The sequence below is a fragment of the Rhea pennata genome, chromosome 3 (assembly GCF_028389875.1).
Source record: "Rhea pennata isolate bPtePen1 chromosome 3, bPtePen1.pri, whole genome shotgun sequence".
NCBI lineage: Eukaryota > Metazoa > Chordata > Aves > Rheiformes > Rheidae > Rhea > Rhea pennata.
In genome coordinates this window covers 54,059,263-54,083,855 of record NC_084665.1, presented here as the reverse complement: position 1 = coordinate 54,083,855, position 24,593 = coordinate 54,059,263, and the positions used below count along the sequence as shown (strand labels likewise).

Sequence of the window (24,593 nt, the reverse complement as noted above, 5' to 3'; positions counted from 1 at the left end):
GATGCCATCTCACAGAGCAGGTCCGGCAACCCAGCCACAAGCTATTGCAATCATTTCTGAGCACCCCAAAGTAGCTAAAGTATATGGCTGGAGGGACTGATTTACAAGAAGTTGTAAAATGAATGATATTGCAGTACCTGACATCATTGCTCTGATTTCTACATGACTGACCATACTGCTTACTGTGTACTACGTCATCCTAGATAGCTATCTGCTGCAAAGAAGTTCACAATAGCATCAGCAGAAGGAAGCAGCAGAAAAACGGGGGATGTGGTCTGGTAAAAAGCCCCTTTGGCTTTGTAAGCAGTACTTGAGATGCCTGCCGCAGCACCCACTGCTGTGGGAGCCCCTCAATCTCAGTGCTGGGGTACAGCTGATGCTGAGAGAATATACCAGACCTTTCCTCCTTCAGGATCTGAGAAGAAGAGCAAAATCCATTAAGAAATCATGATAGGTCACAGGCCACTGAGCATTGCTGGAGATTCCCTTGTAAAAGTTTCCTTGGACATCTGGCAGGCTCTGAGCACAGACCCCCCGCTTCTGCACCTATACATCTAACAATCTCTGTGCTCCACTGTTTTGGGTCAGGCTTATCCCTGACCAGGATCTGGCTTATTGCCAGATTGGAGGAAGATTTGTCCACAGATGCGGAGTGAGAAGTGAACAGCCAAGTGCTGCGGTGCCTTGATTAACCTTGAGCAAAATGTTGCTGGGATGACTTAAAGGTTTCAGGATATCAGCAAAGGCCTCTGCTATGTGTAAAATTTGACAGTCACCCCACTGATGCAATGGTATCATAGGTGGTGAATTTGAGTAAAGGACGTAGGTCCAGTGCAAATAGTCTCCTCTTTAATTTAATGTGTCTTGTGTAGCTCCCTCTGAAACTAGAAGAGCTAACTATGTGCGTCAGTAGTGGGACAGCAATCAACTGGCTTCTCAGATTTTGCTTGGAGAAGGAGGCTGAAGAGATAACTACTGAGCTAAGTTTGTTCCTGATTCATGCCAGCTGATGTCATCTGAAATGATGCTGGACATAGCAGGTGGCTGGCACTTCTCTAGAGGGAAGGCTGGCCGACAGCAGCACCTCTCACAGGGTGCAGAGGGCAGGAAAGGCCAAACCTTCTGCTCTGTAGACGGAGCAGGTGGAAAAGCAGGGGTGCCCGGGGCTGTGGCATGGCAGTTTCACGCTGACCTGTCAATCTAGGAAAGGAACTCAAGTCACCCTGAACTAGGAAACCTATTTCCTGCCTTCTCCTTCTGGGTGATCTTCTGCTGTCTAACAAAGAACATCTCCTTGGCAGAACACAAATACAATTCATAACATTTGTAGGAACTGAGCTTTTTATGAATCCATTGCACTTTTTTGTTGATCAAAATTGGCCTGATCATTGTAAGAGTTAGAGCAGAGAGACGCATGTACCCAGAACACGTGAAAACCAATAAACCTAATTTCCTCAGCAATCTGTGCTGAAGATTGGGTCTTTGACCTTTAATACTGCTGGGCTTTGGCACTGCATACTTCAGTCCCAGTGGAGAAAATCTAGCACTCTGTGAAAGGGCGACTGATAATAGCTTGCAAAGTGATAGTCATTTTATTAAAACATTTTTGGCAATGATGACTCCTAGAGGCATGTGAATGAATTACAATCACATTGTCAGATTAAATAACACGTGGTTGAAAGGGAGAAAGAAAAGTCTACGAGTTCATCAGCTGCCACAGTACAGCTGGCATATTTTGGGCTTATTAGCAGCTTTTGTTGGCAGGAGTTTAGCAGAAGGGCCTGATTCCAATATGTCCTGACTGCAGCAAGTCTTTACGGTATAGATGATGTCATTTCAAGACTTGGCAACAATTTATTGCCAAAGTGTGAGGTCTGAGGTGGTCAAAATCATCTGAACATATTATCCTATTGCACCTGCTGCCAGTAAATCTGCTTGCTCCTCTTCTTGCCAGCTGTCTCAGAAAATAACAGCCAGTCAACACTTGCAGAAGGACCTATATGCAATGCAATAATGTTTCTCTCATAGTTTTTACAGTGATTTTGAGTAGAGAAGAATTCAACAGTCAAGCTCAGACTGGAGAAAGAGCAGTTGCTCCTTTTAGCCTCCTCCTCCAAGACAATAAGCAATGCAGCTCTCCCTCAGAATGCTGATCTATTTTGATGATTGTCATTGGCTTGGCAGTGCCCTGCCTTATTCCCACCATCATGATGGGGTAAGCAGTGGAGGGAATGGGAAAAAGCATGGACAGAAGAGCAGAACACAGCAATCGCTAAGTTTCTTATGAAACACTAAACTTGCCCTGTATGAGATGAGCTGGAGTCCCTCCTTGCATGGGTTGCATCACAGGGACTATGTTTCTCTCATTGGAATCATGCTAACTGGTACTTGCTGAGGGTTTAGACTTTGATTTTTTCTTACTATTTTTTTCAAGAGCTGCTATTTTCTCCTCTTCAGGAGATGATAACATTTCTCTAGTTCCCTCTTACTTTGGCCATGGGTAGAGATAAGAAAAAAGAAGGACAGAAAAAGTTTCTTTCCCTAGAAAGTGTGATGAGTCTCTGTGTTCCAAGCAGCAGAGGAAGCATGGGTGCCAGGTAAGCCTGGGAGCTGCCACAGGACAATGCTCATTACAGAAACACCACAATGCTTTCAAAACCAATTTGCCCAGCAGCAAATAAGGGGCATGCATCAACAGGAGCAGTCTCCCCAATTTTTTTAAACACCTAACATTTCCCTAAGCCTATTGCCACTGGGAGTAAAAAGACAAACCAGCCTCTGCTTGTCTGCTCATCTGGATGCCATCTGATAGAACTATTGGTGCTGGGCTGGTAGAGCAACGTAGAACTTGTTGGCTTGTAGAACTTACTGACTAAAGAGTTTCATCCACCATTTTGAAATTTAATTGCAATAGGAAATGAAGTGCTTCCAAATTTCTACTCAGATGCTACATTCTGAAGATCTTTTAGTGATACTTAGTCATTTAAAGCAATGCATTTCTTCACAAATAGACCTGCTAAGGTATCTTGGGGCAGGTTCTGTGCGGAACTACTGTAATTCTGTACAGAGCTTTCATTTTAGTGTTCATACCTCTAGTGGGTGGGAAGACATTCATCATGAAGATATTCTTCTAAGCAGGAGTTTCTGGCTGCCTGTACTACATGGCCATTGGGGTAGTCTTACACTGTATAGAAGCCATGCAGGCGAACATAGCACTGAATGTCCAGAGAAGCTGCCATGATGTGTGCTGCACACTCACTTGTGCAGCAAGGCTCTCGCTGGGAACATGGCAATGTGGAGGAAGGGGATATGTCCTTAGCTGGAGCTGGCCAGCCTGGGCTTGCTCACCCACGTGGTGATTGCATCAAGACGCCAGTTAACTAGGCTTTAACAAGCACTAGATATAGACAGGACTATAAAGTTCAATGAACAGCCTAGGGAATGGAGTTCTAAAAAACTTAAGGCTTTCCTTTCCTTTTCTTCATCCTTCCCCCCAGCATGATAAATGTTTCAGCAATTAAATTTCTACTCTGTAAAGGAACAGGGACTGAATATGAATATGGTGATGCTCTCTTTCTGCTCTGTTGTCCTGAGGGATCTTAATCAAGTCAGACCATCCAAGTGAAGCTGGAAGTGTTTACTTCACAAGGTAGCCATGCACAGTGAAGACCCTGTCCGTGGACAGACACAGCCACAAATGCACAGGGAGGACTGGAAAGTAAACTCTGTTGACTCCAGTGTCTCCCATATGTTTCTTGAAAACATGTCTCAAGTTTTCAGGCAGTGTGTGCATGCTGATGCAGCAGTGGACGTGAGGCTCCCCCTCAGCTAGAGCCCAGCTTGCCTACGGTTGTATGACGCTGAGAAATGAGATATTAATCTCACGTTTCTTGTGCAGTTTATTTTCAGTTGGGGTGATCATAGCTCTTCTTCCATGGAGGTACCAACATGAAAAGTTCAGAAGGAAGGAAAAGTCCACAAAGCAAAGATGTTAGACAGCTTTGGTCTAGACAGAGAGAGGGCCTTAGATTTTTTGATTCTCAATGATGTTACTAATTTTGGGAACAAAGCAGGATCACAAGAGGATAATCTGTGACATTTAAAGACCAGATGTTGAAATTTTTTTGGTGCATTATGAGAAGAATGTGTACTTTCAGGGAAGGGGATTTCCTATCACTTGCTGAGGGAAATGGTTGCTGACAGGAATAGCTCTCCTTCTCCTTGATATCCCTGGAAATTTATATGGCAATGCCCCTGGTCAGTAAGTGCCTCACAATTTGGACTGCATCTGCCTGTGCAGAGATAGCCTGTGTGGCAGCAGCACAAACATCAGCCCAGGCCCAGATGAGAAAATGGTTCTTGCAGAAGCAGAGAAAGTTCTTTTCTCTTTTTGTGGATGCTGTTAACAGGGTTTGGGAGATGTTTTGGTGGACTGTCATATAGGAGGACTACTAGCTAACTGGGAACAGATTTAAATCCTGGGTAAACAGCTGCAAATGCTTTTCCTCCAAGCTATGGAAATAGGGAAAACTATCAGGTACAACCAAAACAGATCATATTTGAATGAGTGATGTGGGTCTGATAGGTCACTTAGACTTGAAAAAAATTCTGTGCTGTCTGCAATTCTCTTGCAAAGGTTATGTTCCCTTTTAAAGGTTACATTTGTAAATTAAATGCAAGACGTTAACAGGGTGACCGTTTAAATGCTAGATGCTACGTCAAACAAACAGAAAAGGTTCAAGAACGCTTATCTGTATCAGTAGTTATTTAAATATATAGAAAGGAACAAAGTGCAGGACTAATATAGAAGTGAACAGGTTAATGTAACTAAGCTCTTCAGAAGAAAACTCATGGTTTCTTAGAAGTTATCTATTTCCCAGAATATCTAAGATATTTGACTATATCATTAGCCAAGAGCAAGTTTTGACTGTTGCTTAAATCTTCTGAGATGGATTATAAGATGAAAGAGTGTTCTCTAGAAAACATATTTTTCCCTCTTTGTTTCTGGCACATGTTCTTTGCCTTCTTTCATGACAGCTTATTCACTGCCTGTTTATTGTGAAGAAAGATCAAATTATTTAAAAAATAAACATATACTTTGAAAAAGGATCAAAAGTTTAAACTTTCAGGACGAGGGCTTGCAGCTGCTGCTGGGGCAGGCCCCTGCACACTCTTCTGTGCTAGCTGCCTGCTCTCCTGGGCACAGCTCCAGTGGTGCTTGGTGCAATCACCCAAGTGCCCACCAGCACCCCTGAGCTTGCAGGGCTGGGGCACGCTTCTATTCTTCCATAGACACCGTGGGGCTCTGTGGCTTGTCTGAATCACAGCATTGATAACTGGTGAGTCAGTGAGTTTCTTACTCACTGGAGTGTGTTGGAAACATAATATCCTGGTGCAAAGGTTCATATTAAGTAGGGATCAACGTTGAACACACAATCAGGTTAAAGCCGGCCTCTGCCAGACTCCATAGCTGTGAATGATTTTTGAAAAGGAGGTGATGCGTGGAGCAGGGAAGATATCCTCATCCTGGTGAGAGAAGAGGGCAGATAAAAGCCGTACCAGAGATGAGGCAAGTCAGTAATGCTCAGAGATGCTGGGGACCCTCTACCCTGAGTGACAGTCGAAGCCTCGCTGGACAAGGCCCAAAGCAAACAGGTCCTGCTGTGAATTTGGACCTCAGCTTGAAGCTGGTCCTTCTTTGGGTGGGGTTTTGAACCGGAGGCCTCCAGAGGTCCCTTTCCACTTAAATTAATATATTATTCTAGGAGGTAGGGGCAGCAGCAGAAGGAAGCCCTAAGCAACACTTCACTCTGTATTTGCAAGCACTGAATGCAAATCTCTGAAACAGCTCATGCTGAAGCAAATTTTCCATTTGGGTTGTGTTTGGCCCCCTGTGTCTCCCACAGGAAAATACAATGGTGTTTTTATAGTACAGAACAGTCTGTAGTCAGCAGAGTCCTCCTAGGAGATCCAGGAATGGTGACTGGGAAAAGTCAGCTTACTGTTTAAGGACAGCCCCACCAGCTCCTAAGCAATCAGTGGGAAACGGTGTGAAATAACAGAGCGTGTTGTGAAATAGCTCAGAGCTGTTACCTACCGAGCAGAGTGCAGGGTCTCCCCTGCTGGCACCCATCTGACCTAAAGCCCAGGAGTAAGCTTGTAGCTAAGCGATGGGGCGGGCAAGGGGAATGGGAGAGCTGCGCTCTGCTCTGGGGTTATAGAAAAGCTCAGCTGGGGTCTGGGGTCATGCAAAAGCTCCGCTGGGCAGCTGCAGTGCCAGTATGTCGAGCTTGGGCCCTGGCTGCAGACCCGCACTGATCGGGGGACTGTAGTGTTTCTGGCTCAGTACAGCTCTGGCCAAGTCAGAGAGATTTCCTTGAGCTCCTGTGAAACCCCTCTTCCTGTTTGTCCTTGCTGCCTCTATCTTCATGTAATTATTTCCTTTTCAATTACAGTTCAACAGCACAATTTTGAAGCCAATGTTTTCTCAAAGCTAACTTTTCACCCTCTGGTGAGCTGTATTTCCCTGTACAGTTGGCTTCAGATGCTCCTCTGAGAGCCCTAACAGGTGCTAATGTCCCAGGTAATTGCATTGGCTTCTAAGCTCTTTTAGTGGTCATGCTCATGACAAAACTCTGCTTTCAAAAGCTGTGTGTTTTGATACTATTTCACAGGGCTGTCATATTTTCGGAGAGCAAAAGGTTTAAGCAGTCTTTGAAGTCTGAAAGTGCTGCTCCTTGTTGAGGCTGTTCTAGGAAAGCATTGCACCAGCCGTTGAGTGGGACAACTGAGAACAGCTTTTATTTCTCTCAGAAGTTAATGTTTCTGCAGGTGCTGGTCAAGATTTTCAGAAGCAAAAACTAGTTGATCCAAGGTGGCCACTCAGGCTCCCTGGAATAATGGAGATGACACCAAAACTCTGACATTTTTAAAGTAAGTGGGGGACAGGTACCCATAATGCCGGGGACTTAGGGGTTTGCTAGCCAAGTTTTTCTTCAGAATTATGAGAGCTGAAAACTGCCGTTCTCAGTCACAAAATTCCCAGACCTGTGGCATCAAGCAACAAAACAAAACAAAATAAACACAAACCCAAATACCCAGACTTCCAATTAAATCAGCATAACTAACAACAGTAATTCCTGTTGTAGTTACTATCAGTGATTCTGATAGTGCTAATACTATATTTACTATAAGGAAAAAAGAGTTTTTGTGTTTAAAAGGAAAGAATAGCTCAAAGAAATGGGTATGAATGGCAGTTGTGTGGAGTTTCAAATATTAAATTGTCAGGCTTCTCATTTAGGTACCTAAATATAAATTTAAGAATGTAACTTTAGATTCTTGGATCCAGATTAGGTTCAGTTAAATCTAAGTCTGGGTGCCTGATGTATATCTGTTGGGTCTGCACCTCTCTTCACTGGGCATTACAGCAGACAAATGGATGAAGATAAATTTAGGCTCACGGTACTATATTTTAAAATCTGGAGAAATATGAATGGCAAAAGAGGCTTTTAATCTCTAAATACCCGTGAAATCGCTCATTCCAAGTGCAGTGTTTGAGCACCTTTATTGATGTATGTCCTGGTGACAAATACACGTGTACCTCAGGAACCAATACCTTGTTAGCGACAAAATAATTTCTTATAGCTCACAGATTAAAGTGAAAAGGTATTTTTAGAGTAAATAGTAGAAACTACTGTTTGACTATGACTTCCCTTTTTTCCTGAACCCGATTACTCCTAAGATTATCCTAGGTATGGATCAAAGCCTCCTAACTCTGGAAGGCCTGCAGAACTTGGCAGGCAGCAGTTGGTATTCATTTATTCTCAAAGAGCCTCTAATGTAATTTCCAACGACATACTGCCTGGATAACAAATTAATTTTCAGTTCATTATGTTTTCTTTTTCTCAGTCTCTTTCTCTTCCTCCCTCTCCCCTACTACCCCATCTCCTCCATCCCTGCTCATCCCTGTCCCCAACTCTGTTAATAAATTTTTCAGGCATGCACTCATGTAATGTTTTGTTAGACAATTATAGCTACCACACTGTAAGGAATAGAAGAGTCTGGGAAAGCTATAGCAAGAAAGTACATATTTAACTTGCTTGAATTTGATCTGAGATGTGTTTTCAGTTTCCTCAGAGGTGACACATTTTTGCTTTTATCCAGGAGACACTAAAAAATTTAAATCATTTCTATAAGCTGATGTTTCTATTGGCTATAGCTGTGTGCCCTTATTCTGCACTAGATAAAGCCATGGCTTTGCCTTAGTAACAGATCTGTCACTGTTGTGTTTTGTTTGCAAAACAGCAATTCATTGTCCATATCTGGATAACTGATGTATGAAACTCAGCATCCTTTCAGCAAGGAGAAGCTTTCCTGTGATCCTAGCAATAGCTTAAAGAATGCTGAAAGTTCCCTTCCCCTTCCCATTCCCATTGCCCTTGCCCTTTCCCTTGCCCTTCCCCTTCCCCTTCCCTCTCCCCTTCCCCTTCCCCTTCCCTTTTCCCTATCATTTGCAGTTTCCAGAATGCTGCTTTGAGGATCTGGGGATGTTTATACCTCTTCTTTGTTCCCACAGTATAACCTTGTGTGTGGCAATGCCTGGATGCTAGATCTAACGCAGGCTATCCTCAATCTGGGATTTCTGGCTGGTGCATTCACTCTAGGCTACGCTGCGGACAGGTAAAGTACAAGCACTACTGTCCTTTGGAGACTGAACCACTTGTAACCTAACTTGCACTAGGTTGCACAAGCATTTTGGAGGTTTAACTCACTCTGGATAAACATCTCTTTTCAATGAAACCCAGCTAATGTAATCTTTGCTTCCTTTTGGGCTGGAAACTACATGTGATGGTATTTCCTGATCCTGTTTGGACTTTAAAAAGTCATGAAAAGAGCCTTTCTTGTGGTTTCCAGTATTTTGTGTGCACATCTGGACCTAGGAAGGGCAGAAGGACACAGAAATGAAAAGGAAGCATTCAGAGGAGTTTTCTGGAGGACCTTTAGTAGGGGCCATTGATGAAGGAAGCAGCTACTTGGCTAAAGAAGGAAGGAGCTCAGCATGGTAACTCTCTCCATTCATGCACTGGACTGACCACCAAGGTCATAGCTCCAGTCAGTCTTTCACTTTGTTAGAGCTGGATCAAAACTAGTGAAAAATGTGGGTGATATTCAGGCATAAGCTGAGGACCTGCCCCAGAGCAAGGAAAGCCAATAAGGTCTACCTTGCCCTAAGGGAGTCCCGTTTGTGCTTTAAGTTGTCCATTAGTAGTAGGCAATCTATGCACTGCCTGAGAGCACCACCGGCAATTTCACTGGCAGAGCATATTTCCTCAGTTCATAAAATATGTCCTTTTTACCTGTTTTATTTTTCTTTGATATACGTATAGTGATAATAATAACATCTTAAATTATGATTTCTTTGGAGGCAGGTGTGCTTGCAGAATTGTCTAGAATGTCATTTCAGATAACAAATTTTGAGCTAGCAAACAAAAATACTTGCAAGAAAAACTTGATTTTTCTAAGGACTTTAGTCATCTTCTGGAGGTAAAAGGGATCTCATTGACAGTGATTAACTTAAAACATCACAGCTCGGTGTCTGACTGGGCAGTTGTAATACTAACACCTCAAGACTATGTAAGAATAGAAATATTACAACTACTTATTAAAATAATATCTCTAAGAGTATCTATACATTAAGCATAATATAACTATAGTACAATGATTTCATATGTGATAGCACTGGGAAAAGGTGCTGCATTAGACCCTTGTGTCCTTGAGAGCTGAAAGAGTTGAACTGATTCAAAATACTCTGATTTTTTGTCCCATATAAATTATTCACAGGAATCTTTCTGAAAAGAATGAACAAAAAGTATTCTCTCAAGTACTTTTTGGCAAGATAAACAACTATAGCAGTTTTCACAGTCTCTTCTGAACAGTAGAAGAAAGTTTAATCAAAATGGAAACTAGTTCTGTTCTAAGGACACATTGTTATGAAGATACAGGGAAGGGTTTAATTTTTTTTTCAGATTTAGAGTTCGTCTTGAGCACATCTGTTAATAATGGTTCTATTTGCTGGAAAATGAGGCTCATGAATACATAAAGCAGAGTTAAAAACCAGGTGATCTCAAGCCTAAGTGGAACGCTGGAAAATTAGATAAATTATTTAAAGAAGAAATGGCTTACAAAGCTGACTGATTTGTGAAAACAGAAATTCCCAGCAAAAGTTTCCCTTCTTTCAACTGCATAACATTCTGAACTGTAACATTTGTGCTATTAGTTTAGCTGCTAAAAGAATTAAAAACTGTTTCCTAAAATAAGAGGAGGCCCATCCTCATCACTACTTTTAAAATTAGTGAGATAAAGGCTGTGATAATTACTATAGAGAAAAGAGTCCCATATCCTAAGAGCTGCCACTGCAAAGTTTCAGGCAACCTCCCTTTGGAGCAAGGTAGATCTCAAAAAGGCACTTCTGAATCTAGCATCAAAATGAGATGCCAGGAATAAAGCTTTCTTTGTGGCCTTTAATAACTTTTACTTTCTTTCCCTCTTTCAACAGATACGGGAGAATCCTCATTTATCTTCTCTCCTGCCTTGGGGTTGGGATATGTGGTATCATAGTTGCGTTCGCACCAAGTTTTACTGTATTTCTGATCTTCCGTTTTCTCCAAGGTGTGTTTGGCAAGGGAACCTGGATGACATGTTATGTGATCGGTGAGAACTGTTATTTTCTTTCTTTTCTTGTTAAGAAAAGTGAGAGGTGGTGAACAAGGTGACTGACTCTGTTTTGAGAATAATTTTTTCTTGTAACAAAGTGGGGACCCTGAGATTGGCAGGCAGTGAACAACCCAAGCCCATCCTATTTGATGTTTTTATTCTCCAAGACATGGTGACTGTGTGCAAATTGCTACTTGACATGATCCCTGGTCAGGACTAATGCCTGAATAAAATGCTTGGGGAAATACTTGCTGGCCTGTGTCTGAACCGTGCCAGCAGCCCTTCCAGCAGCTAAACGGTATACGCAGTACAGTTTCTCTACTTGGTGATATGTTCTAATTTATTAGTAGAGAGGTGTCCTCTTAGCATAGCAGCAAGTGCAAAGTTTCCGTGATACTGCTACGAGATGGAAGTGACCAGCAGTGTATATGCCTGCCTGATTTTGTTGGATCCCAGGGAGAGGAGTGAGAACTGAGGAAGCACTAAGAATGAACTGTCTTTCAGAACTATCTAAATTCTCCTTTGATATTCCCTTCTGTCCGCTAGTACATGAACATGCCTGTGTGCAGCTGGCCATTGGCAGTACAGTAATAATGCAATATTTTCTGTTGATGCTAAGTGAAGTCTTTTATAGGTGTCTAATCTGTGGACTTGGACAGGGAGGGATGAGGTACTTATAGAAAAAAAATATAAATAATTACAAGGTGGAGAAATGGAATGTGTGTATATAAAGGTTTCCTTTTTATATAGAGATTACCACATTGGCCAAAATCGACTGAGCAAGCCAAGAATCAAGCAGGATACCCTAACAGGGACATTGTTTATTTTAGCAGAGTCTGAACAACTTCTACAGGTCCTCACAGGAGCTAACTGCATTTCTGCATGGGCAGAACAGATGCTTGGATGACTATGCTTCGTTCTTTAGCAGAGAGGCTTTGCTGAGTGCCAGATTGGACATATTGTACACCAGGATCCATATTAGGATTATCATTTCCTGAAAAGGGAAAGGGAAGGAAAGCTCTCTAATAAATAGTATCAAATTAGCAGAGATCCAGACTCCTTGACAGATGATGTAGTCATGGTCCAGTGATGATGAACCTCTCATAACTAGCCTACTTTTAATGAGAAAAGGGTATTGTTATGACATCTTGAATGACTGCCAGGTTCAGAAAGGGAACCTTTCCAATTCCTTTCTGGAGAATGAAGTGGCATAGTGTTAAGGAGGACATCCTCCCAAAGCAGACACATCAGATTTACTTAAAAGAAGATCAGTCCTTCAATAATTTGTGACAATCCAAAACACAGCAATAACATTATTATATATTGAAGAAATTCGGATCATCTCTGTAGTCTGTGAGGGCTGTGATACTTTTAAATTGCTAGATATAGTAGATGAGTGAGAGCACTACTAAAACCAGACAGAAGCAGTTACAGTGAAATTTAGGAATACTATTGTGATCTGGGTGAAAACTTACTTCCTCAAGACTGCTGTCTAGCCCTATCACTATCTAAAGCCCAGAAACGCCTTAGTTTTCTGGACAAAGTTTCACTGCTGAACAGCTCAGGTCCAAGGTCTGGGGAGACAGCCCATAATCTGTTTTCCTCCACACTTCTGAGCATATGCCATAATTTTAAATTGAAGAGAAAAGGGAACACAAATCTTGTCCTAAAACTTCAGTGAGTGCTGCCACTACCAGAATATTTTATGACAGACCAATAATTCCCTTAAAATAGCCAAGTTTCAAAAGGTGTAGGAGGACTTCTTTCTTCATTTTTGCAATACGTAGATTACCTAATTTTAGGAGAAGGTACACTGAGGGAAAGTGTATTTCTGCAGCCCTAAGTAAAGTGTCTAGAATCTTGGAGAGGGCAAGGGCATACGGCTCTGCGTGCAGCCCTGCTCTGTGAAGTCATTCATCTGACCCCTCTTCTGAGACACCTAACTCTTGGCATGCATAAGGGAGGCAGTGTAGTTGTCATTTTTGGGGGCTGAGTGGCAAAGGGATAGTGGATATTATGTCTCAATCCTTTCATGGACCTACTCCTATGTCCTAGTACCACACAGAGTATCCTAACATCTTTTAAGAGGGACTCACATCAAGAGGGACATTGCTTTTGCTGCACAAAAGGATGGCTACTGTAATACATCTCCCTAGCTACAGATCTTGGCTTCACCATGACTGGCCACCCCAAGAACCTCCCTAGCATTTATGTTCAGTCCAGGTCTTTTAGGGCCAATGCTGAGGCAGCTGCCTTTAGGCAATAAGGTTAGCCAGGCGCAGTACAGACATGATGAGCAGCCAATGAAAATAGTAGGGCTGCCAGCTGAAACAAACCACTGTTGCTTGTAAAATCGTGTTTCCTCTAGTAATTTTTTTTAAAATGGTTTCTATGTATTAGAAACCAACATAAAACCCTCTGCTTGACGGTGACTTGACATTGCCTTGCTATATAGCAGTGATAGGTTTGAAACAAATCAAAGGAGGCATTTCTTCACATGCTTCAACTATGGATCTCATAGCCATGAGATATTGCTTGAAATATGGGCTTACATAAGTTTCAAAAGAAATTAGACAAATTCACAAATTAAAAAAAAAAAATCCAACAAGGGATTAAAAATGCCTGTGTTTGTACTGGTAGATAAAACTGAGTGGGAACCATTCCTTGGCCCCTAAGGCAACCAGCATGGTATGGCTAAACTTTCTTCCCTGCAGAAGCCTTGTCCAAATTACCTGCTGGGAGCAGCCCTGTCCTGGGTGATCCCCTGATCTGGAGCCTGAGCCAAAACTGTGCCAGGGAGAATGATAACAATTTACCAAAGCTCTGGATCAGAAAGTTTCTGTGTTACAGACCGAAGGAAAGAAGGTGAGTGAATGGGAGAGTACCACCCATGCTTCCCCTGGCCACCTCTGTGAAATGCTTATGCTGCGGTGGGCAAGACAATGGGCTAGACAGACCTGTGACCTGATACGGGACTATTGTTCCTTTTGTTCCTATAGCTGATATTTCTCCTTTGAGTAAGTTTTCTTTCTCTATTGTTTATTTTGGCTTTCTATCTGTTCAGTGACGGAGATTGTTGGTTCTGACCAGCGGATCATTGGGATCGTGATACAGATATTCTTCACCTTGGGAATTATGATTCTCCCTGGAATTGCATACTGGATTCCCAGCTGGCAGGGTATCCAGCTGGCCATTTCACTGCCCAACTTCCTTTTCCTGCTCTACTACTGGTAACATTGCAGTCATTGCTCTTGTTATTATTTATTGACGGTGCTACTATGGCACTGTGAGACTCCATTTGTGGACACAAGTCCCATCTGCACTGTACAAAATGGTGTAGATTAGCAAGAAAATTCTTATGTTCCTGTTGATTATGTCATTTTAAACTGTTTTAAGTAAATCATAGACATGTTACTTTTATTTTTCTGTGCAGGGTCTACCTCTCACAACAGCTGGATCTGGTATTTCACAGAATCCTGCTCTGCTCCTGGTTAACCCAGAGCAGGCTGTTGAGCTATATGATTTTCTAAAAGTTTTTTTGAATCAGTCATGGATTTCACCTTTACCTCTAATTGCACACTCAGTTCAAGTCTGGGTATTTGCACCACAAGTCCCATTGTTGGGACTTGTTTGCCTCAAGTTGGGCACTATGGCTAATGAGAAAGCAGAGCACTGTGTCCTGGTGACCATCTCAGAAAGGTTCAGCCATCCTGTGGGCTGAATCCAAATAAACTAAGCTGCATGTCCTCTTCCTACATATTGTACTGTTTCCTTGCACAATGTCATGCATTTTTAAATTATGATTCATCTTAATCACAGGCCTAGTATATACCAGAGCACCAAACAGTAGTAGTGCTAAGGGTTCAGTTTATAAAATATATTTACATTTGATCATGTGTGTGTATATCTTATAATGATACAGCCAGAAGTTTCCTGGTCAGCCTGTTCAAGTATTACATGTATTTACTGTTGACTTTCATTTGTTCTTCATTGTTTTGCAGGCATCATTCTATTTGATTGTCAGTTGTTGTACTTTTGACATCCACCAGGCAGATATAATAGTTCGACTTCTTATTCTTCAGCTTAGCAGAATATTGATCTAGCCCCCTCCTTTCTTGACCACAAGAATCAAATAATTTGCATAGCAGGTTGGAGACTGACTAGAAAAAGCAGTCCACAGAAGAGTTTCTGTCTCCCCCAAACTATCAAATCAGTGGGAATAAAAACAGGCAAAAGGCAAAAGACTTTGGTTTACTGGTCATGTTAATGGGCAAAATCCCTATTAATGTCTTCTGTGTTCTTACAGGGCAGTTCCTGAATCTCCACGCTGGCTCCTGACACGTAAAAAGGGAGAGAGGGCATTAAAGATCATGCACAACATTGCAAAACACAATGGGAAATATCTCTCACCACATTACTCAGAGGTACTATAATCTGTTTAAGATTTTTTTTTTTTTTTTTTAATTCTGGAACTCTTAAACTTCTGAACATTCAGTTCTGTGAAAAAAGCATTCTCTGTGTGATGGGTAACCCTCTTGAAGTGTCACTGTCCCACATCAACTTTGTTAATTGCAAGTGGATAAAAGTGAATTGACTGGAAACGTATGGGCTGAAAAGCAGATTTGTAAAACAGTATATCAAGTCTTTCCTTGCAAAGTTTCTTTAAAGACTTATAGGACATATCTGAAACTAGCGTGAAGGCCAGCAGCTGCAGTTAGGACTGACAGAGCAAGTGGAGGCGGCAGGACCTGCTTCCCACCGCTCTCTTACTAGAAATTCCTTCTAAATCCCAAAGAAAAGACCTAGTAGAAAATCTGAATTTAAATATGAATTTTCTACCATTCTAATACGGGAAAAATATGCCCCAAAATTCAAAACAGGTAATGCACTGTCTGAGATCACTATTTACAAAATATGAGAATATATCTAAGAACTGCAGTGCTTTGCGAACTAGTCTTGACAGAGCTGAAAGGACTGGTGCATTTCAAGTGACACTGTTGTGTCATTATAGTATTGTACGTGGTCCTGATCTGTTTCTGGTAGCACTGCCTGCCTTTAGGCCATGCTTGGTCACATGGTCAAATGGTAACAACAGAGGTGAATGGGATTACTTTTTCTTAACAAACTAGCTCTGAAGCCCAAGTGCTAGTAATTATTTGACGAAAGGAAAGAGCCTACAAATTACTAGCAGACTGCAGTGCAGAGGTAGCGTACTGAATATATTAAGAGTATTTCAGAAAGACTGTTACTTTCATATTGACAAGAAACTGCTTATGAAGAATGTTTGCTTCTCGGGACTATGAATATACACATGTCTTTGCATATATTAAAATGTTATTAACATGCATGACTTCTACAGAGATTTTCACTGAGGCTAAAGGTAATGACTTTGGGATGGCAATGTTTGGAGATGACTGATGTCTCCCACCGTGTCACGAAGGGACAGTGTGATGCATGTGCTTTGTAAGGAGTAGTTTGCAACTTGAGGTCCCACAGGTTGATGTCTTCCCTAGTTCTTCCTCATCACTCTTCTTTAGCAAGGGACAACCTGGGAATGTAACCCAGCTCATCTGAAAAAGTGGAAAGCTGTACCAAAATCCTGCAGTGTAATTCTGGACGAAACCCAAGCAGTGAAGACTGGCACTCCGTTCTTTCGACGTCAGATAGCTTTTCTCAAATACACATGATTTTATTTATCTGGTAAGAAACAGGATCTGTAAATCAGCCAGCCAGCCTATGCAGCTCTGCTTATTCAAGACCGTTCCTGCTATAAAATTAGTCCTTGCATAAAGTGCATGGTAACAGAAGAAATATAGAAATGGCCAGGAATCGGTATAAATCAAGTGATTTATATGAATATTCTGTTACCTTTGCACTTTATTAAGTGTATGTTAATAACAGTTAATGACAGTTCTGACAATTTAAAGTTCACACAATATGTTACATAGAGAAGCTGGGCCCTAACTTACTTTATACTTCTTAGGATATATGAACTTATGTTATACCTCTTAGGATATATGACTGTGGGCTAACAACATTGTAATGTCAAAACTAGACATATCAACAGAGAGGAGTATGCTGAAAGACACATTTGCACAGCCAACTGCTTTATTCATATGCAATCTGTTTTACTGCCAAACTGTTACTGCAGTGGAGTTTCTCTGAATATTGTGCTACTCAGGGGAGCAGGCAAAGGTTAATGATGAGGAGACAAGCTTGCAGGGAAGAAGTTGTATATAACTTTCGTCACCAAGAAACAGGATATACAAGATAAAGTTGTGATTGATTAGTGAAGCAATATGATGGAAGGGGTTTTTGTGAGCTGGAAGAGGCTAGGCCAGCAATTAGTGAGCCATTTCCCAATGAACGCCAAGGCGTCTCTGTGATATGAGCCAAGGTTAGGAAATCTCACCTTCAGCTGTCTCACAAAACAGAATGAGCTTTGCCCAGCCCCACTGGAATAGCATCTTAGGCTAGAAGGACAGTAGGCTGAAACCACTGAGAGAGAAACTATCTGAAAAAAAAATGACTGAAGAAGGAGAATAAAGTAAATCTATTCACTGGTCTTGCCTGGGACAGATGCACCAGTGGGAGTCCTCTGCCCTGGTCAGTATTACCTGGTGCTGCGTGTGGCCTGAGACATGCAAGGGGATCGCTGTGTTGCTGCAGGTCTCCCTTCACATTCAGCCCTGCATTCCTAGACTGGATTCTCCTCACTAAACATCAGCATTTTCAAAGCCTTGTGTTGCAGTGGACACTTGTGTCTTTTCCTACTTCTTTTTCTTAAAGTCATATTTTAATTTTTTTCAGAAATTTCCTTGCTAGTGAGCTTAAGCCATTCACAGCTGCAGATGATTAACCTCCACACATCTAGATCCACGCTGGATCTATTCCTGGGACCTTTGCAACATACAAAGTCTGTCATCCTTGGTGCTGTGCCCAGAGGAGAGAGAACATCTCCAAGAAGTGTGTTAGTAGGGGATCAAGTGTATTTCTCACATTAACTGACGTCAGAATTCGCTTTTACATAGCTGTCTCCAGAATTTCAAGCAAAGTGGTGTGTGTGTAGAGAGACGGGGAGAAGTGAGAGGCATTATCCGTCAATGCATTTGGCTCGGACTTTCAAACATATCTGTAACAACAGCACTGGCCAAGTCCCTTATGTGGCTCTGGATGTAACAGCCTTGCATTTTTATCGGCACACACAAACCACAGATGACCTTTGTATGAAAACAGACAAACTTTTGCTTCTTTTACTATATGACATACATACAGTTCAGTTCTGTCCAGATCCATTACATGCACTGTAAATTACAACGCTCTTTTTTTCCCCAGTTGCTCGTTATTCTCCTGGCATATATTTTTTCAATAAATTTTTTTCATTCGTAGTCTCTGTCCAAAAGGGGAATGGGCTGTGGCCAGCTGAGTAAGAACTATTTCTTGAGAGGGTCATGAAACAAAATAAAACCTTTCTTTATACATGTATACTTATAGTACATATATTAGCTTACATACATATATATTACATGCATGGCTATACTTTCCTGTGCAGTTAAGCATATGCAGAATTCTGTGTCTGTGCTAAGAGGAATCTTTAAAAATTATTGCAGAAAAAGGTGAGATGTAGGTCAATGGGGATAAATATATCAGGAAAGTTAGTTAAAACACTTTCTCCAGAGTTTGCAGATAGTGTATCTTTGGAAACATGGGCTCTGTGATTCAATTTCTGACTCTCCTGATATAAATAGCAAAGCTTTCTTTGACCTCAAGTAACAAAAAAGAGTATTTTTTTCATCACAAAGAGTTGATTTTCCACAGTGATTTTTTCCTTCACCCATAAAAAATGTTCGCTCACCTTTGGCACTATTATGACTTTATTAAAACATAAAAATATAATGTTAGCCAGCATGCTGAATTTATCTTTGCTTTAGGAGGACTTAAACCATATTTGCACAAAGTCACAACTAGTGGCTGGCAGCCTGCTTTTGTAAACTAAGTCATGGCAGCTTTATAACCATATAATGAATGAGTTCAAGAGCAGTATAAAAACCCAGCAACCTCAGCCAGTCTCACAAAAAGCTCTGGCACGCAGCAGATGGGCAGCATTTTGAAGAAAATTTCTGGCTCTGGTTACAGAAGAAAAGCAAGAGGGAGCTGACAGGAAATTCAAACAGATGTTGAGTTCCTCTGTCCACTTGTAAAGTTTTGTGGCACTTAGTTATGAAAGAAGCCATACTTAAATACATTCAGCCCAATCTTACTGAAAAACATCTGTGCTATCTTATGATATGAAAAACGAGTACAGAACGAATGTGGAGGATGTGGCCCTGGCTGAGCCGAGGAGGAGACTCTATGGCAGCGCCTTTGGGTCGTGTGCCTGGTGCCATTGTCTCATTACTGCTCTGCGTGTTCCCACGTGCTTCTCCATCGTTTTGCCCTTGCGAAATCTGCCCCTCCCCACAGGCTGGGAGTGGGTTTTGGGGGGCTCCTCATGTAGGTGCAAGAGGTCCCTTCTGCGGGCAGCAGACACTGTGGTCACAGAGGAGGGTTTCCTCCTCACAGGAGTGGGGGACTCTCAGCCCCCTGGGAGTCAAAATGTCAGGCTACCTGAAATTCTCCTCAAAACGTCATAGCAGATTTAACTCCATCTTTTCTGAAATGTCTTTGAGGATCAATGGAAATCTCAGCAACGACTGTTGTTCTAGGGTTAACTCATGGTTTGTCTTTGCCTAAACCCATCCGTGCCTGCTCTGCCTCATATTCCTCATCTGCAAAATGGCCATGTGAACAAAAGGGCTGCCATTTGACTCAGACCCCAGGATGTGTCCCAGCATGTTGTCTCTGCAAATAACCAATAAAGATAGGGAGAAGTCTTGGGCGAGAATAATGCAGTCCTTCCACTGATATATTCTCCCAGTTTCTGACATCTGACAGGCTTGGGAAACTCCCAAACCAAAGTTGATTTTTGGCCCTTCACAGTTAAAATCTACTGGTCAAGTTAGCCTCCCTGAATATATCTAATCCCGTTTTGACCACAATAATATTCTGGCTTCACCAAGTCCCATGGTAATGAATTCCAAATTGCAGTCTCACGCTGGGTGGAGAGCCAGTCTTTTTCTGTTATTGTTAAGCCTCCTACCTAATAATTTCATTGAATGTCTCACTGCAACAGTATTGGAGGAAATTTTGAATAGTGAAAAACAGATATAAGATACTTCTTAGCCAGTATGAGAATGTTTGTTTATACTTTTCAGGACTTTTAGCTGTTTCAGGGTAAAAGCCGTGTTCAGCATAATGCTTGTACTTTAAGTCCATCTGACTTTCACTAGTTCAAAGTTTTATGAAACCTAAGCCCCTTCATAGATCTGTTTTTTTCTCTCACTCCTTTTTTCTTCCTGCTGCCCAGCTGTGTCAGCAGTGACATTCCCAAGTCCATTGCTTTTTTGCTCATCCCCTGTCGCACACTGCTTTCCCCATCCCTATTGCTTTGCCGTTCCTGTGAGAGTCTCCTGCTCTTTGCTGGTCTCTGGTCACAGGCAGTTCTGCTCCAAGTGACTGCAACATGACAAAGTGCATTTATCATCTCTCAAGGAATTCCAGCTCAACTTCTCTCAGTTTACAATGAGGAAATTATTTTTTCCATTCTCAAGAGGACCCAGAAGTCAAGCTTTGGGATTTTTTCCTGGTTTTTGCACTATCATTGTTATAAAATACCAACAGCTGTATTCAATTATAATTTATTTCCCATAATTGCATACCATTCCAGAGTGCTAAAAGCAGCAAACTGGATCATAAACACCTTTGCTCACTTTACTGGAATATAGCTGAGCACCTTGTTTACTTAGAAACTGTGTTTCAGTGCCAGTCTAACTCTTGCCAACTGATTCTGCCGCTTGCTTATCTCCTCAGATCACTGTTAGTAATGAAGAGGTCAGCAACCCCTCATTTCTTGATCTAGTTAGAACTCCCCAAATGAGAAGAAACACATTGATTCTGATGTACGCCTGGTGAGTACACACATCAGTGTGATTTATTGGAGGGGTGGGGCGTTTTGAAGAATAATTCCCATGTGACTTTTAGGTTCTTTCCAGATGTTTACGGTCGTTGTTTGTTTCTAAACGTTTTTCCCCTTTGCTGTTTAGGTTCACAAGTGCCCTGATCTACCAAGGGCTTGTCATGCGCCTGGGAATTGTTGGAGGAAATCTCTACCTCGACTTCTTCATCTCAGGAGCAGTAGAACTACCTGCAGCTCTCCTAATTTTAGTGACAATTGATCGTATTGGTCGGCGTCCTCCCTTCGCAATAAGCAATATTGTGGCGGGAATTGCATGCTTCATTACTGCTTTCTTGCCAGAAGGTAATTCCCTTCCTTTCTGTTTGCTTCCCAACACTAGGCTGTTTAGGTCAATGGCTTCTCTGTGACATGCCTTGAGTAGGAGGCCACACAAAGCTGCAGGTAAAAGTAGAATCTGTCCTATAATGCAAGTAACACCACAGTTTTGGGGCAATATATCTTATTCGTTCATGGATTGCCCCGGAACATATAATAGCTGTATCTTTGATGGACAGGTAGCAACAGATGGATGTAGTTTTAAGAGAGATACATATAAAGATATGTGCCCTGTTTTTGAAGGCAGAAGCAGGCGAGGAGGACACAAATATAAGGGGAAAATATATTCCCCTACTTGGAAGATACTTATGAGGTAAGAAATCAATAATTTAAATGTGACAACATGATGGTCTTCCCATCTCCAGATAAATCATTGTGTAGAACAAAAATACACAGCCTATCCTCTAAAGATCTTCATTCAATTTCATGATTCTCCTGGTATTATCAGGCTATTCCTGCAGCCCATAGGTGCCAGGCTGTAATGTGCTCTGCCCACTTTTCAGTTTGACTCTGCATTTTCTCCCAGTCTACAACAACTATATGATGTGAGGGCTGCAGCAGGCAACCTAAAGATGGCTGCCCTGCCTTCACCCTCCCAGGAATTTAGGTGATGCTAAGGGGATAAAGTAAAGATGTAGCTTTCAATTAAATCATTTTTGTCTGGCTTCAGAAACAACTAAGGGGTCTGATACTGCATCCAGGCTTTACAGCATTCCTTTCTTTTCTTCAGATTGCTTTCCCTCCTGTGTAGCTATTTATCTATACTGTGAGGCACATATCCTCAAAGAAGCATTTAGAGCTGCTCTGCACAGAGCATTACCACATCAGCATGCTGTGCCTCAGAACAGCTGGGAACTGGCAAATGAATTGACATTAGAGAGGCTTATTCCTCTCCAGGATTTTTCCCATCAAAGTGAAGCAAGTCCTGGCTAGCCTTAGAGGTGCTGATTGCAGAAATTGTATCACAAGGGAATAGTTTGCCTAGAGAAAAGCCATGAAAAGCCACTTTGAGAGTACTAGGATATGAAAACAGGCAGCTTTGCTGTGAGTACAGACTGAAATCCTTCAGAGGTGTGTTGATTCGCTCCCTTTAAACGGATTCTGGCTAAAGTACGTGAAGTTAATGCTGTATGTTTGAGGAGCTCCATTGCTTCAAGAGAAGCAGAAACAATGTGACAGAGAAATGGAATGGGGAGGTGGAGGGTCTGCTCTTGGCCTGGCACTGGTGGCTGTGTGACTTTCTCCTGGGATGTTGTATTGTAGTCACTTGTTTAAGTTCCTCAGTTAACAGCTGAAGTCTGTCAAGATTTGACCTGCTGTCCTGAATACTTCAGGATTCTCCTTGAGACCTCCCAAGTCCCCGCTGCTTTGAGCCTCTCCGAAGAGCCACAGTGCACCAAGAGTGGATACCAGCAGCGCACTGCTGCTGGTAGCAGCTCCCTGCTCAATGAGGCCATGGGGCCATTTCTCTCCATAAGCACAGCATTTCTGACACAAAGGGCCAAGCTAAGCACCCAACATTTCTCCTTTGTGTCTATTGACTTTACCAGCACCGTGTTCAACCTATGTTGCATTGGGCCAACAAGGACTGAGGACAGTTGATTGTCCAGGGCAGAAGGATATAATAAAGAATGACATTGGGGAATTATTCCTTCAGGGCATTTGCCTGAAGCAGTTATCCTTTTTTGGCAGCACCATTTTGCTGAGCACCATGCAGCAGGTCTGAGGTTAAAGCAGGAGCATCCTGTGGGGCTGGGATGACCTGAGGGAAAGACCGAAGGGGTAACCTACAGCTATCCAAGTGCTGCCGTCAGCATACCCTCAGTAGTGACAGAACAGTGCTGATGAGACTCTGCTCCCCAGTAATGTTGATCAGGCCGAAAAGAGGACAGCCTGGGGATTAAAACACTTGCATACGGGACACCTGAGGTCCAAATCCTGCTTTCAAGAAGCATATGTTTATACAGATGGGAAGAAGAGCAGCAGCAGCTTGCCAGAGCTCAGTCACATTGTGGTGCTCACACAGTTCAGGTCGTCCTGGCAGAGGCAGAAGTATGTCACCCTCACCTCGGACACCGTATTGACTGAAGCTATGGTGACAATCTGGATTTATTTTATTCTTTCTAGGCTTTGCATTTCTTTCAAGTGTTTGAAAAACAGACCTTTTCAGGGCAAAGGCAATGTCTCGCAACATGGGATGAAATTTGTTAAGGGATTTGTTTGATTGTTTTGGAAGGGGGAAAAAAAACCAAGACTGGTTTAGACCAAGGGTTTGGAGAGTGTTTTTGTTAATTGCTGGCCGTGTGGTTTGCCCTCCAGTCTCTTCTTCCTAGCTGGTGAGCGATTGTTGTCAGTGATTTCATGTAGCAGTAAGTCTTCTGTCTGTGAAGTAATTCTGCTGCCTAATTTTGAATTCAAGACACCTTGAAATAGCCATTGTAGCCAGAGACTGCTCAAGAAATCCTAGGAGACCAGACTCCTCTGGAAAATCCTTTGGAGTCCAGTGCTGCTGAAGCAATAGTTAAGTTGTGCCAAAACAATAGGTGTCTGGTGCTTATGCTGTTACTTTAGTACCTCTTTCCTTTTCAAATATAGAAGCAGCTTTTTTCTAATTTTCTCATCATCACTTGGGTTTTACTGAGTTCTGGCACTTCATAAATAACCAGGAAGAGGCTTTTCTTATGCCTATATATTAGAAAAACTCTGCTGCAGTTTGTGGAGTTATTGGTATAAAATCCGTGTAAGTGAGAACTAGGTCTGAAGCATGTGGCTAATACAGGAAAGCACACCTCATCAGGGTTTCTTTTTGAATGAACAGATCTCCCATGGTTCAAAACCACAGTAGCCACACTGGGAAGACTGGGCATCACAATGGCTTTTGAAATTGTGTATCTTGTGAACACTGAGTTGTACCCTACGACGCTGAGGTAAGTCAAGTTGGGTCATGGGACAAACCTACCAGCTGAAGCTCCTGGAAATCTTTTCACTTTTTCCTCTGCTTTCCTCCATTGCTTATTCCACTGCTTTTTAGTAAAACTGTTTTCTCCAGAGTTTCTTAACTGAACAGCTACTGTTCAATGTGAATGTCATGTACTGATGAGGTAACCTTGGGGCTAATGCCTACACTCTGTTGCCTGAAGTGCTAGTTCATCTGTTTGTTAGCATCTCTGAAATAAGTATTTTTCTTTTACAGAAACTTTGGTGTTTCCGTGTGCTCGAGTTTGTGTGATCTAGGTGGAATCATAGCCCCATTCCTGCTCTTCCGATTAGCAGCTATTTGGTTGGAGTTACCTCTAATTATTTTCAGTAAGAAATGGTTTAAAATGCACTTTTTGATATTCTTCATACTTAGTGTAAGAAACTGAAAGGCAAATATGGGGGAAACATCCCACTTCCTTCCACGGGTAGTGGAGCACCCTGGACAGCATGGGGCATCCCTACAACCAGGCAGGAAGCCTCATAGCAGGAGCTGTAGGACCCTGCTGAAAGC

At 42.2% G+C, this 24,593-nt stretch overlaps 1 protein-coding gene across 2 annotated transcripts in view; it reads left to right on the top strand.

Annotated features, from left to right (window-relative positions):
* SLC22A3 (solute carrier family 22 member 3) overlaps positions 1-24,593 on the top strand; it is a 35,948-nt gene that overhangs the window by 4,701 nt on the left and 6,654 nt on the right. The window contains exons 2-9 of one of the 2 annotated variants that reach the window (XM_062572319.1): positions 8,576-8,679; positions 10,556-10,668; positions 13,778-13,943; positions 15,020-15,137; positions 20,623-20,720; positions 20,856-21,070; positions 23,922-24,030; positions 24,297-24,409. In XM_062572319.1, coding sequence (XP_062428303.1) covers positions 8,576-8,679; positions 10,556-10,668; positions 13,778-13,943; positions 15,020-15,137; positions 20,623-20,720; positions 20,856-21,070; positions 23,922-24,030; positions 24,297-24,409 — 1,036 coding nt within the window. Of the gene's footprint in view, positions 1-8,575; positions 8,680-10,555; positions 10,711-13,777; positions 13,944-15,019; positions 15,138-20,622; positions 20,721-20,855; positions 21,071-23,921; positions 24,031-24,296; positions 24,410-24,593 lie in introns of both variants that reach the window. The other variant, XM_062572318.1, reaches the window with a different exon arrangement.